The 14,339-nt window shown below is 42.6% G+C and overlaps 1 protein-coding gene across 4 annotated transcripts in view; it reads right to left on the reverse strand.

Annotated features, from left to right (window-relative positions):
* Positions 1–14,339, reverse strand: part of IL1R1 (interleukin 1 receptor type 1) — a 74,991-nt gene that overhangs the window by 12,890 nt on the left and 47,762 nt on the right. For all 4 annotated transcript variants that reach the window (XM_084752398.1, XM_084752397.1, XM_084752395.1 and 1 more), the window contains 4 exons: positions 12,724–12,787; positions 1,550–1,784; positions 1,271–1,460; positions 68–236 (listed from right to left, as the gene is read on the reverse strand). In XM_084752398.1, coding sequence (XP_084608524.1) covers positions 68–236; positions 1,271–1,460; positions 1,550–1,784; positions 12,724–12,781 — 652 coding nt within the window. In that variant the 5' untranslated portion in view covers positions 12,782–12,787. The remainder of the gene's footprint in view (positions 1–67; positions 237–1,270; positions 1,461–1,549; positions 1,785–12,723; positions 12,788–14,339) is intronic.

Consider the following 14,339-nt stretch of genomic DNA (forward strand, 5'->3'; position numbering starts at 1 on the left):
AATATCAGATTGGCAAGTCTCTAGGCTGTTCCACACGCAAACTCCTGGGGGTGGAGCCACAACTCACCTAGCGTGATAAATTGTATTGCTCGGGTGACTGGATACTGTTTCCCCAGGTGTGTGTAGGACGAACGGCAGGTATAGTTCCCTCTGTGCTCTTCGGTCACATTCACCACCACCAGTTTATTTTTGACTCTGAAGAAATGTGTGTTGTCAACAGCCAGGGCTTCACAGTTCTAGACAGAAGCATTGGGAAAGCCAGTCACTCCCCTATGAAACCAGAACAGGAATGCCAGTTTTTCAGCCCTGAAAACTCATAATTGAATAAGAGACTGAAAATGCAGCTGATATATAGTATGCTTTTATTATCATATTTTGGGGGGTTGGGGAAGGGGCGAGAACAGATAATTATAGTTCAAAATCTCCATGCTAGAGGCTTATGCTACAAAGACAAGTAAAGACACATTTGTTTCACAGAAGGCATGCCTGAAGCAGTAATGTTGACATCTGTCAAGACCATGGTCCCTTCCAGCACTGTTACTATTTATTTTGTATTCTTTCATCTCTAAAAGATAATAAGGCCACCAGACTAGGTAAATTAAAGGTAATAAAATATGCTGTGTCCCACCCTATTACTTAAGAGGCTATAGACACTACCATGTTTTGTGTGAAGCATTTAGCTTTTAATCCGTCTCATAGGGTTTATTTTTACTTTATCTTTAATTGTGTGGGCATGTGTGTGTGCATGTGTGCGTGCACACGTATGAGAGATGATGGATTTCTGCACATGAGTGCAGTGCTCATGGAGGCTAGATCGGGGTGTCAGATCACCCTGGAGCTGTGATTACAGGCAGCTGTGAGTCACCTTCTATGCATCCTGGGGAAACAAACTCCAGTCCTGTGCAAGAGCTGTGTGCACTCTTAATCACGGAGCCATCCCCGCAGCCCCAGGACATACGCTTCTAATAAATGTCTGTTATAAAAAGGTATCTCTTAAGTGGTTTAACTGTCTAATCTCAAACATGTTTGTTTTCCATACTTTTTTGGAAACTATATCTTCTGAAGGTCGTTAGAAACAACAGTTTTACGATTTCAGATAAGTTGTAGGAATCAATGAACACAGTCTTAATTTTTTGTTCGTTTCTCTATGAAGTTCCACCACTACAGAGAAAACAGTACACAAACTGTCCAATATTTTGTGGATATATTTTACTATTCACAACCAAAAATTTGCGTAAAAAGTAAAATATCATACTTAAAACAAAATTACCTTATACCACTGAACTTCGGGAAACTCGTAATTTTCATCTTTAAAACGATACAAATTAGGGCACACAAGAGCTCCATTCTCAGCAATGCGGAGTCGCTGTGGGAAGGTGGCCTCTCTGCTGTAACACAAGCCAGGGTCATTCTCTACAATCTTCATGGTTCTTTTAAGTTTGAGGCAGTAAGTTGAGTTTCTAAAACAAAGTAAGATATGGAAATTAATCATTATTAATTTCATAAAGATTGGGGGCATACATCTATAAGGTATGGTCTCCTTTCTTACCTTACTACACAATAGTAATCTCCTGAGTCCTCTGCCTTGGCAGGAACAAACCAAAGCCATTCACTGTGCTGATGTACTCTGGAGTCCTGCTCCTCTGATATGGGCGTCTTGGTGTCATTTTTATACCAAATTGTGGTGCTGTGCTCATCATTCAGGGTGACCGGACAATCGAAGATATCAATTTCATTTACATATAAAAGTAAAACTATCTTGTCTGTTAATTCTTCACATCCATCTTTAAAAGAAAGAAAGGGGAAGCGATTCCCATAAGAAATACTTCCGGTGTTTCCTAACATAGTATCTGTTAGACATAGTATCATAGTAAGACATCTGAACTTGTTCGTTCGTAATCATGCTAGTTCCTGCCTTACGTGCAGTTTAGTGGTGTTTAAGTGCGCGGTCTTCAGAATTTGGACAATTTTTACATTCAATTCCAGCTCTAGCCCACGTTCCCTGCGGCCTGGACCATGGGCGTCTTACTTATCCCCACTTTCTTCCTTATTCATCTAAAGGTGGGAATAATGGAGGAGAGGCTTCTGGAAGCTGAAAACAGTGAGGCGTGAATACACCCGCCCACTTGAACAACTAACATGAGGCGAGCATAGGAAACAGCACCACTCAAGGCATGACGTAACACTGTCTTCCACTTGCTCAGAAGAGGCATAAGATAGAGTGGACAGGGACAAAGGACACTTTTTTTAAAAAAGACCTCTGGTAATTAAAAAAAAAATTTCATTGTCAGGTTGAAAATATACTGAGAAGAAAAATTAAGGAAACCTGGGGACGCCACATCAGAAAATATCCACGATTAAGTGAGCAGAGGGGACATCAGACAGCTTAGGGCAGCAACTGGGCTATCTCTATATGAAGAGCTGCAGGAGGTGGGGAACGGAAAGCATATTTGAAGTACATGCTGGAAATTTTCAGGATACGATCAAATGAGCCTGAGCCCCAAAGACACGTGAACGACAAAAATTTAAAAATTAATTAATTAATAAGATGAGGAAAATCTCTCCAACTGACTAAAATGGGATTACTAACACCTTAGGTAGCCACACCTACTTTCTGTTTTTATTTACTTAAGTAACAGCTGTTACACACAGAAACAAAAGGATTATGACCTTCCCTTTAGGGAAGAAAAGTATTACATGCATGCAATTCCAATGAAAATGCCTTTCAAAATTACAGAGAGTATTTTTAAATCTCTAAGAAACCATTATCAGAAGCCTATACTTTCAAGAAATAGTCAACAGTACTTCAAAAGAAGAAAATTATGTCATATAAAATGCTGCGATAAATATTTTATTTATCTATAAAAATCCACAGGAAGGTCTTTAGAGCTCTGACAGAACTCAGAACTCTAAGCCTGTGTCTCTCCTGAGACCCAATACCATCTCTTACTATGGGGACCTGTACAATCCCAAAGAAAGTTACACCACTCACAACAGGCTGGCCCCTCACACATCAGAGAGAATTAGGAAAATGCACCACAGACCAAAGCTCCCCTTGCTCCCTCTCAGGACTGCCTACAGGACTTTGAAACTTGTTAAGGTGCTTAGACTCTCAGACATCCTTTGAAATCTTACATTTTTATGTCATAAAAGGTAGGACTCTGTGGCTGACACAAAGGTCTACTGCTGGCTTCAATATCCTCCTTGGATGGCTGCTGTGTGACCTCCGAGTGCCTGAGGACCCAAGTAATGGAAATTGTCTCTTTGCCTTAGGCAGCTTTATATGATGGGATGGGTGCCCCTCCCCCCCCCCATGTGCTCTATTCTCCTGTTCTCCCTGGAAGGCTGTTTAAGTGAGTTTGGGCTTTCACACACTTGCTACTAGGTAAAACACCTTAACTTCTTTTAAAAGGCACCAATATCACACATGTAATTCTGGTTACAAACTTCCAGAGCTTTCTAACCAACACCTCTATCTTTCCCCCCAATTCCTATCCCCAAAAGCCCCACTTCTAAAGTCAGTCACATTTTGTCACAGCAACAGTGTCATTTCTCTGGCTTTTTTTTTTCCAGCAGTCTTTTTTACTCATTGTCATGATTGGAAGAATTAACAAACAATTTAAATAAGTGAAACATTTGTCATAGCTTATGGTTTGAGATCCACTGTGGCCTGCTCAGCTGTCTCAGTAGGACCCAGGTGGCCCAGGTGGCCCAGGTGGCCCAGGTGGCCCAGGTGGCTGGTTAGAGCATGTGCATGGCCCATCACCACCTGGCTATACATTACCTCATAGCAGGAAGGAAGCTGGCTTTGTATGTGAAAGGTTGGTAACAAGGGGCATGCAAGCACTGCTCTGGATCAGTCACGTGAACAGCATGCTCTGGGAGGCAAATTGCCCACAGCCCCTAGAAATTACTAGGCCTTGCAGGCACAGTCTTCCCAGATATGACCAGCCCCTCACAATGGCAAGCTACCATATTGTTTAGGAAATAGCCAACTTGATTGATCCAGCAGCAGAGTAAGCAGATAGCAAATAATATCTGGGAAGAAAGTCATGAAATAAAAGGAGGATAGAAAAAATTAAAGATACCTGAAGCGACGTCTTTCATCAAATCAATAAAATTAATGAAGCTCTAGTCAGTGTTTTTTTAAAATCCCTAATTCGGAGGTGGAAAAGATCTCATTGAAGTGATATTAAAAGGACAAGAGGAGTACTACGAAAAGCGTTAGGATAATAAATTCAGCATCATAAATAAAATTACTAAGATCCTTATAAGACACAGCCTATCAAAACTACCTCGACAGGAAGCAGATGATAGCCTACACTACCCTGTACCTTTTAAGGAGGCTGAGTTTTCAGTTAAAGCATCCCAGCAGAAGACATTCAAGTCTGACGGCTTCACCTTCAGGTCCTTCCAGGTATAAAGATAGGATGTCAATTTTATACAAATCATCTCAAATATTAAAGAGACAGTAAAGCCTCCAAACTGATCTGTTATCCAAACTAATCACAGTACAGTGAAACCACAAAGCAAACTCTTCTATAAGTACAGATGTGTATCTTTTAAATAGTTTACCTAACGGAATCCCACAGAATATATATTAGAAAGATAATACATTATAAAATGATACTCCAGAAACATAGTCATGTTCATACTTAAAAAATCAAATATCTCCATATGCTAAGAGAGTTGTTTAAATCATACAAAAATCTTAACCAACTCGGAAAAACTATTTTACTAAATAAAGTTCAGTCCCCACTCTTGCTTTACTCTTTGTAAAAACTCTCAGTGAACCTGGAGAAACAGCGGAACAGCCTGCATGTGAGTCGGGTGGCTTTGGAAATCCTGCAGCTAAGGTGTGCCTATGATGAAAAGCCTCCGACCTAACTGCTACTATTCACACTGTGTTAGTGGCCCCAGAGAGGGCATGGAGGTAAGAAAAACCAGTAGCATTCAAATTTAAAAAGAAAGTAAAAATGCTTTTATTTGCAGGCAACATAAACATTAATGCTAAAATAGGTACGAAATACAGAAAAGACATGGAAGCACACTATCAGTCATAGGACATAAAAGGGATGTGCAAAATTAAGGATGTTTAATTTTCACATATTGACAAAAATATTTCAAAACTGAACTTTTAAAACCCACATTACAGTAGAGCCAAAAGGCATTAAAAACTACAGATATAAAAGAAAATTATAGAGTGAAAATTACAAATTTTTACTTGAGTAAATTAGTTTACAAACAAGTAGGTAAGCGCTATGTTCACACAACTAAAGAACTGCTCTTGCTATGTTGCTCCTTTTATAAACTTATTTATATTCAACTTAATCTCAATCAAAATAGGAGCAGAATATTTTATACAAATTGAGAGACCAATTTTAAAATTCATAGAAGTAGTCAAAACAATTTGACTTTAAAAAGAAAAAAAAACAGTTACATAGCTCAAGTTAAAGACTTAGAGGAGAGATTGAACTAGAAATGATCATAATGAGTGAGTTCACCCAGAAGCAGAAAGACTCAAATGGTATAAACTCACTTATATCTAGATACTAGCCCAAGGGGCATGTCCCATGAAAGTCTTCACTTACCAGGAAAGTGGGTCAGAGGGGGAGGACATCTTATTGGGACTTTAGGTGAGAGAAGCATGGGAGAATGGCAAAGTTGAAGGATCCAGAGGGTCCTAGAAACCTTCAAGAAGTACATTATGACGGGCGGATTTGGTCTCAGGGGTCCTGCTCAAACTATGGCACCAGCCAAGGACAATACGGGCAGTAAACTTCAACCCCCTCCCAGACCTAGCTGATGGACAGGACATTCTCCACCACTGAGTGGAGAGTGAGGACTGACTTTTTTATTGAAAAATGAAATTATTCATATTACATAGCATTGGCTATCCCATCCCATGCATCCTCCCATTCCTCCCTCCCTCCCGCTTTCACCCCATTCCTCTTCCCTATGACTGTGACTGAGGAGGACCTCCTCCCCCCAAATATGATGCTAGGGTATCAAGTCTCTTCTTGGTAGTCTGCTATCCTTCCTTTGAGTGCCATCGGGCCTCCCCATCAAGGACACATGGACAAAGATGGGATACCAGAATTCGTGTGAAAGTCAGTCCCCAGTCTCCACTTAACTGTGGAGAATGCTCTGTCCCTTGGCTAGATCTGGGTAGGGGATTGATGATGACTGCATGTATTGTCCTTGGCTGGTGCCATAGATCGAGCAGAACCCCTGGGCCCAGATCTGCGCATCATAATATTCTTCTGTAGGTTTCTAGGACCCTCTGGATCCTTCTATTTCCCCCATCTCCTATGTTTTTCTCACATTGAGTCCCAATAGGATGTCCTCACCTCTATCCCACTTTCCTGGTAAGTGAAGACTTTCATGAGACATGTCCCTTGGGCTAGTGTCCAGTTATAAATGAATATATACCATTTGAGTCTCTCTGCTTCTGGATTAGCTCACTCATTGTGATCATTTCTAGTTCAATCCATTTGTTCACAAATTTCAGAAATTTCTTGCCTTTAATAGTTGAGTAGTATTCCATAGTGTAAATTTACCACAATTTCTTTATCCATTCTTCTACTGAAGGACACCAACAGCCCAGGCCTTAGGTTAACAATTAATAAATAGGACCTCATGAGGCCGAGAAGCTTCTGTAAGGCAGGAGATACTGTCAAAAGAACAAAGTGACAGCCTACAGACTGGGAAAAGATCTTCACCAACCCTGCATCTGACAAAGGTTTAATATTCAAAATATATAAAGAGCTCAAGAAATTAAACACCACCAAACCAAATAACCCAATTGAAAAATGGGGCTTGGAACTAAATAAAGAATGTCCAACAGAGGAATATCAAATGGCTGAGAAACACTTAAAGAAATGCTCAACATTTTTAGTCATCAGAGAAATGCAAATCAAAACAACTCTGAGATTCCATCTTACACCCATCAGAATGGCTAAGATCAAAAACTCAAGTGACACCACATGCTGGTAAGGATGTGGAGAGAGGAACACTCCTTCATTGCTGGTGGGAATGCAGACTAGCACAGCCACTTTGGAAATCTGTCTGGCGCTATCTCTGAAAACTGGGAATAGGGCTTCCTCAAGATCCAGCTATTCCACTCCTTGGAATATACCCAGAAAATGCTCTCCCACACAACAAGGTCATATGCTCAACCATGTTCATAGCTGCCTTATTCATAATAGCCAGAACATAGAAATAGCCTAAGTGGCCCTCAGTAGAAGAATGGATAAAGAAACTGGAGACTGACTTTCACATGAACTCTGGTGCCTCATATTTGACCACATCCCCTGGATGGGGAGGCCTGGTGGCACTCAGAGGAAGGATAGCAGGCTACCAGGAAGAGACTTTACACCCTATGACCATATACAGGGGGAGGAGGTCCCCCTCAGTCACAGACATAGGGGAGGGTTGTAGGGGGAAAGCAGGAGGGAGGGAAGAATGGGAGGATACAAGGGATGGGCTAACAATTGAGATGTAATATGAATAAATTAATAAAATATTTTTTCAAGACTTAGAAGAGAGGCTGGGGTGCTGTTTGGTGGCCAGACTACTCTTCAGGGGTCGGGGTGCTGCTCTGGAGGCGGGGGTGCTTCTGGGGGGCTGAGTGCTGCTCAGGGGCTGGGGTGCTGTCCAGGGTGTTGCTCAGGGGGCTGGGGTGCTCCTTGGGCCTGGAGTGCTGCCCAGAGGTAGTGCTTGGCCAACAAGCTCAGGGCACTGGGCTCCGTATCTCTGAGCACCACAGAGCAGGTTTTAGCAAAATCTTATAAACCTATGAAGCTTTATAACATCACCACAACTGAGCCAGGGTAGCATCAGAATAAAGATAAACATGTGACCGAAACAGCACAGAGCCCTGGACATAACACACACAAATATATTCAAGTGGCTTTTGACAGAATATAAAGTAAATGAGAAGAAACTACCTCATCAAGTTGCACATTCTAAAGGAAGGGGGAAAAAACCTTCAGGAGGGTTTCCAAAATATCAGCCTGACAGTCTCTGTAAATCAGTCACCCATAAAATCAGGAAAGGCACTGGAGTATTTTCAATGTTCTTATTTTGTTTTTTCCAAATCAAAGGTTCCCGACACTCAGAGGAGCACTGATTAGAAGGCAAAGGAGGAAGACAAGGAGAAAGAACAGGAGGAGGAGCAATCAGAAAGTTTCTGATAAAAGTGGAACAGCATGCTTCATTGCTTTGTGAACTAGCTACCACCCACTCTCCACAGAACTCTGACATTATGAAAACTTGGACCTGTGCATACACAGTAGCTCTGAAAACTAGCAGCCTTGCGAGAGCAGAGCAGTCAGGAGTTTCTCAAATGTCCTGGGTTATGGACCTGCCGCACAGATGCCCAGGAAGAGCCCTGTCCCCAGGGTGTTTGGTGAACAAACTCAGTGTCAACTATTTAATAAGGCAGCAAGTATTTAATAAAGCTACAACTTAAGAGCCATAGCCTAGAGGGAGAGCTAAACACTCTGGCATATTCCTGGGGGAAGGGGAAACAAACACACACATGCATCGCTGTCCAATGGGGTCCAGAAAAGGTTTCAGACTTACAACTGAATAACTCCAACGTCATATATGAGCAGGGAGTCGGGGCGGGGGGGGGTGCGATAAGGCAGAGCTGTAAACAGCCAACATGCTGCCCCTCAGCAAAGGCTAGAGAAGATATGGGCCACAGATCGCCCAATCATTCACTGACCGTTAAATTGACCGATGACTTCAGGAAACACACACTACAGACTTTAGAAGGCTGGGTCAGAAAATCCATCAGACAAATAAACAAAAACAGCAACAGTAACTATTTTTAAAAATATAAAAAATCATCTAACAATGGGCTGGAAAGACATCTCAGTAGTGAAGGGTGCTTCCTGCCGTATCAAAGGAACAGAGTTCAAATCCCAGCACCAACATCACACCAACATCCCAGACACCTGTAGCTCCAGCTCCAAGGGATCCAATATCCCCTCTGGATTCCATGGGACTCTGCACAGACACACGCGCGCACACACACACACACACACACACACACACACACAGAGAGAGAGACAGACAGACAGACAGACAGGCAGACTCAGAGAGACAGACACAGAGAGACACAGAGAGAGAATCTTTTAAAAACACATTTACTAATAACAGCAAACTATGGGTACATATTAGGAGGATATCTGATTTCCAGGTTATAAATTATGCTCCCAAAATGCCCAATTTTCAGAAACAGAATTGGAAAGCAGAGTCTATATACAGAGTAAACAAAGCTGCCAATGGAAACTGTTTCAGGGAAGAGGCAGTGTTACGTTTGCTCTATAAAGACTCCATGATGTCTTTTCACTACTGACAAACTAGTTCTAAAATATAAAAGAACTATATAACAACAGTGTCTTACCAAGGAGTATATCAATGGAGGAGAAGAAAGCATTGAAAATTCTGGGGTGGAAAAATCTCATAACTAAGATAGTGTTTCACTAAAAAGAACTGAACAACATATGCACATTGAGAGGAAAAGGAACTTGTAAATGACAATAAATCAACTGAATGTCTTTGGTGCCTCCGAGAGCAAGCTGACGTGTACATCATGGGAATCCCAAGAGGAAAAGAAGGGCCATTAAAAACCCCAAAGAAATAATGTTCCTAGTCCCCCAAACACGTTAATCTACACATCTAAGGAGTTTAAAAACTCCAAGAAAAAACGAGAAGACACATCCATCTAGAACTACAGAGTCCAGTCATAAAAAGAAAAGGAACCTTGAATGCAGTAAGCAACAAACATCTTGCTGGTCGTGAGAGCTCCACATTAAGATTCCTCAAACTCCACTAGGCCAGAAGGAAGTGAGGTGACATTTCAAAATGAAGGAGAAATGAAGACATTGGCAGATAATCCAAGGCTAGGACCAACCATTCATCAAAAATGTGACTCTGCTATTTAAAAAAATAAAATTTCAGAGGGAATCAGTCAGGCTGAGATAGCACAACCCATTCAACAACCCACATCTACATGAAGATACGAGGAATGGCAGCAAAGTAAGCAAATCAGAAAACATAACGCTATGATTTCATAAGTGTGCAATTCAGTGATTTCAAACAGATTATTTTTTTAGAATCATATAAGTAGTTTTTGACTAGTAACTTCTCTCTCCTTTCATCATTTTCATAAAATTGCATAAAATAATGACTACCAAGCCCCTTTGCTAGAGAACCATATTTAACGTCAATACAATGTATATGCTGACACTAACTGAAAAGTGTAATGACCCCTCTCCCTTTATAGCAGATGGAGGCCTTCACAGGAAACCACAACTGGACACAATGCAGAGATCAGCGGATGGTGGCGAGGAGCGCAGCTCCCAAGGATGCATCGACATCACAGCTCCTACATCTGTGGCTCAGGAAACATCAGGGAAGAAGGGGCAGAAAGATTGCAAGAGCAGCACACCAGAGAGTATGCTGCGAGACAGCCTCTCCCAGAAGGCGCCGCATAGCAGCTAGAACAATGGCAACACCAATGAGCATTTACCTTGGAAGGGGAACGTTTCATGGGGTCCCTAGACAAAGAACTGCAGGCAACCGATGACTGTTGGGAGCTGAGAGCATACTGACATATTCCTGTTACATATGTCCTCTCACCCTGAGACACTTTTTCCACTTGTCTCCCCAGAATTTCAGGTCAGACTTTCACCAGCTCTCTGACCAGTAACCACTTGACCATAATCACCTTAGAGGAAGCGATCACTCGGTTCTTGATACTATCTTTCCTTACCACACTCAGTGACCTCATTCAGTCTCTCAGCTCTCGTACCAGATGCTTGCTGGCCTCTTTAATTTCGTATTTCCATCCTAGACCTGCCCCTACACTGCCTTATCACTGTCACCATTTAGACACTCAAGGACACTCATTAGCGTGTACACAGAAAACATCTGAACTTTCCAGATTGCACCAGTGGCAATTCTACTTTGTATTTACATAACCAAAGTCTCGATCTCATCCCAACACCTCACACAGGCACCATCTGTGAATCCTGCTACCTCAAAATACATCTAAGCCTTGGCTGACTGCCTTTCTCTCTCGTCAAGTCAACATCCCTCCCTGTCCAGGACACATTGCTTTCATGACGTAGCCTCGATTATCACAATGACCTCTGAACTTCCTCCTGAGACTCTACTCTCAAAACAGAAAACAAAGCATGGTAGATCATCTCTCTGGGATTTTTGCTGTTTTCGTAGTTGTGGAGGTGGTGGTGTTGGTGGAAGTGGTAATGGTAGAGGTGGTTGTGGTGGTGGAAAAGATAGTGGTGGAGGTTATAGAGGTGGAGGTGGAAGAGGTGGAGCTGGTTAAGGTGGTGGTGGTGGTGGTGATGGTGGAGCTGGTGAAGGTGGTGGTGATGGTGGAGGTAGTAGTGTGGTTCTGGTAGAGGTGGAAGAGGTGAAAGTGGTAGTGAAGATGGTGATGGTGGAGCTGGTGAAGGTGGTGGGGGTGGTGGGGGTGGGGGTAGAAGAAGAGGTGGTGGAGGTGGTAATGTTGGAGATAGAAGAGGTGAAGGTGGTGGTGGAGATGGTGATGGTAGAGGCGACGATGGCGGCTGCAGATATCATGTTTAGCAACCCTCCCATCTCTGACCTCCATAGCACTAGAGTTATAGGCTCGTGCATGGTGATGCATGACTTTTCCATGGTGTGAAAATTTTGAATTCCTATTCTCACACTTCACAGGATGCATGAAGTTACCTGCATAGCCTCCTTCCCTCAATCTCTCTTGTTTTTAACAAAGAATTCAAGCCATCTCAAGTCAAGATTTCAAAAAGCCTTCCGGGTTTTCCTCAATCCTTCTATCATCTTTCCATTAATCAAACAGCGTTGCGTCTTCTGGCCCTTCCCATCCCTCCGTATATATGAGGTATCTATGTTCTAGAATATGCCTGACACTTTTAACCTCTGGGCACATGCTGCCAAGGTCATTTTCTTCCCCTAGCTTAGAATCCACATGGCTTAGTTTTATCCCCTCCTTCAGGTTCTACTCAAAATCAACTTTTCAGTGAGATATTTTTATGGAAAATAACAGAGAACTTCTGTCTGTTCCCATGCCCCAAATATGACTTGTTTTCCTGAAGTTTCTGCCTACCTCATCTATACTTCTATGTGACTTATGTAGTGTATCTTGTCTCTCCCACTAGGAATGTACCCTGCCAGCAGCTGCCTCCATAAAGATTATTCACTGGATAGTTTCATTTTCTATCAGCTGACACACTGTAAAGGCTCGATAAATTCATGGCAAGAAATGAAGAAAAGAAAGAGAAAATGAAGGAACTGGAAAGAGAATACAAATAGTAGGCTGTGGGTCCATGGAAGGGGCTTGATACCTATTCTAGGACAAGCAGGTGTCACCCTGTCCCATCAGCAGTGAGGTGGCAGGAGGCCTGGACTAGACCCAGAGGTCTAGAAGGGAGTTCTCAGTCCAAATCTAGAGACATGATGCTGAGCTCTTAATGTCACTGGCCTCAATTTCCCAAAATACCAAGCATAGGATAAAAGATAAAGATGTAGAAAAAGGCCTTCAGATGGATAGTTCTGGGGCCAGGGACTCCATGTCCCAGGTGTAACTGAAAATGGGGAAAAATGACTCTGATAGAGGAACATTGCCATGTGTTCTCCATCACCTCTGCCTATAGATGACTTGACTGTAGGAAATATCTGACTTACCAGTCTCCAGTGACAGCAGAGGGGCGATGAAATAAATAAGCCCAAGTAGCACTTTCATATTCTCCTGCAAAAATAGAAGAAGGGAAGAACGGCAGAGTGTTATTTACCCAGCAAATATCTCAGTGCCCTGAGCCCTATCTAGCCTCACCCATACCCCTGGGTCATGTTGAAGAGCCCTTCTCACCATTCCAAGTTATGTTGGGCTTCTGGTTAGAAAGTTGGGGTGTAGCTGAACACAGTGGCACACACCTAGCACTCGGGAGGCAGAAATAGGCAGATCTCTGAGTTCAAGAAAGCCTGGTCTACAAAGGGAGTCTAGGACAGCCAGGGCTAAGCCTGGTCTACAAAGAACAACCAAGGCTACACAGAGAAATCCTGTCACGGAAAAAAAAAGTTGGAATGTGTGTGTGGCAAAGGACACACTTGACCACTTGAGATTTAAAGCATTTTTAGCATCTTCTCCCAAACACATTTCTAGGCTTATATTCCACTTGAATCCCCTACGAATACATTTACAATCAAACCTGACGACAGCCAACTCTCCACACCTATGGGAGCTACATCTACAGATCCTACCAACTGCCATGCTAAGGACTTGGGGAAAAATGTGCTTCTGTGTTGAAGGTGCATGGGCTTTGAGGATGTTATCAGTGCCTAGGACACAGAAGAGCAATGTTGACACAACACTCACATTTCATTAGAAACTGCAATTAACCAGAGATGATAAAACTACATGGGTGGGTGAGGAAGGCTTTGAGCATCTTTGTATTTCAATGTCTGTGTCAGTCCCTAGGGGAAACGAGACACGTGGACTCAGTAAGCCTTTACACATGTGTTTCCACCTGGGAGACATTTCCCACACTCAAGTCATGCGTCCGTTTTAAACCCAATGTTCAATTGCATGTACAACCTAATATGTCCATGAAGATATATCCCCAAAAATGACTAAAAGAAATCATGTTAAAGCTGTGCTTCTTCTTGTGGTTTCAGTGGATTTCCCCTTCTCTGGGGACTTTCATACTTTCCAGAAGGTCTCTGAAGAGCATGCATGAATACAAAGGGAAAAGCACCGCTGCTCTGTGGGTGCCTCCTTTGGCCTCACCAGCATGACCTGAGACAGGGCTCATCATCTGGGCTCTAAACTGTGGTCCTGATGGATGACCCTCCTTTTAAAATTCGTATTGCTCTGGATTCCCTTTACAGAGTGTTGCATTTCATGACGTCATCAAGTCTATAATTTATATTGACCCTATTAAGGCTTCATTACCTTCACATGTTTCCTCTCCCCACATCTTACCCTCCTCCCCCCCACACACACACAAAACTCCCTTCTCCTGTCATATCATACACGGGTTTTTCTCTAGGTTCTACACATTTGCCTCTCTTTCTGATAATATGATCTTCTCCCGTTTCATCCATTTTTCTGCAAATGGTATCACTTTGTTCCTTCTTACAACTGACTAATGTTCCATGGTGTATACGTACCACACGCATGTTGCCCATGTTGATAGACACCTAGACTGATCTCATACGTTGGCTGGTTTAATGACATGGGCCTTGGTGTATCTATATGGCAGGGGGTGTGGCCACATGAAGTTCCCCCCAACTTTCTTCAG

The sequence above is a fragment of the Acomys minous genome (assembly GCF_964271855.1).
Source record: "Acomys minous genome assembly, chromosome: 13".
In the NCBI taxonomy this organism is placed as follows: domain Eukaryota; kingdom Metazoa; phylum Chordata; class Mammalia; order Rodentia; family Muridae; genus Acomys; species Acomys minous.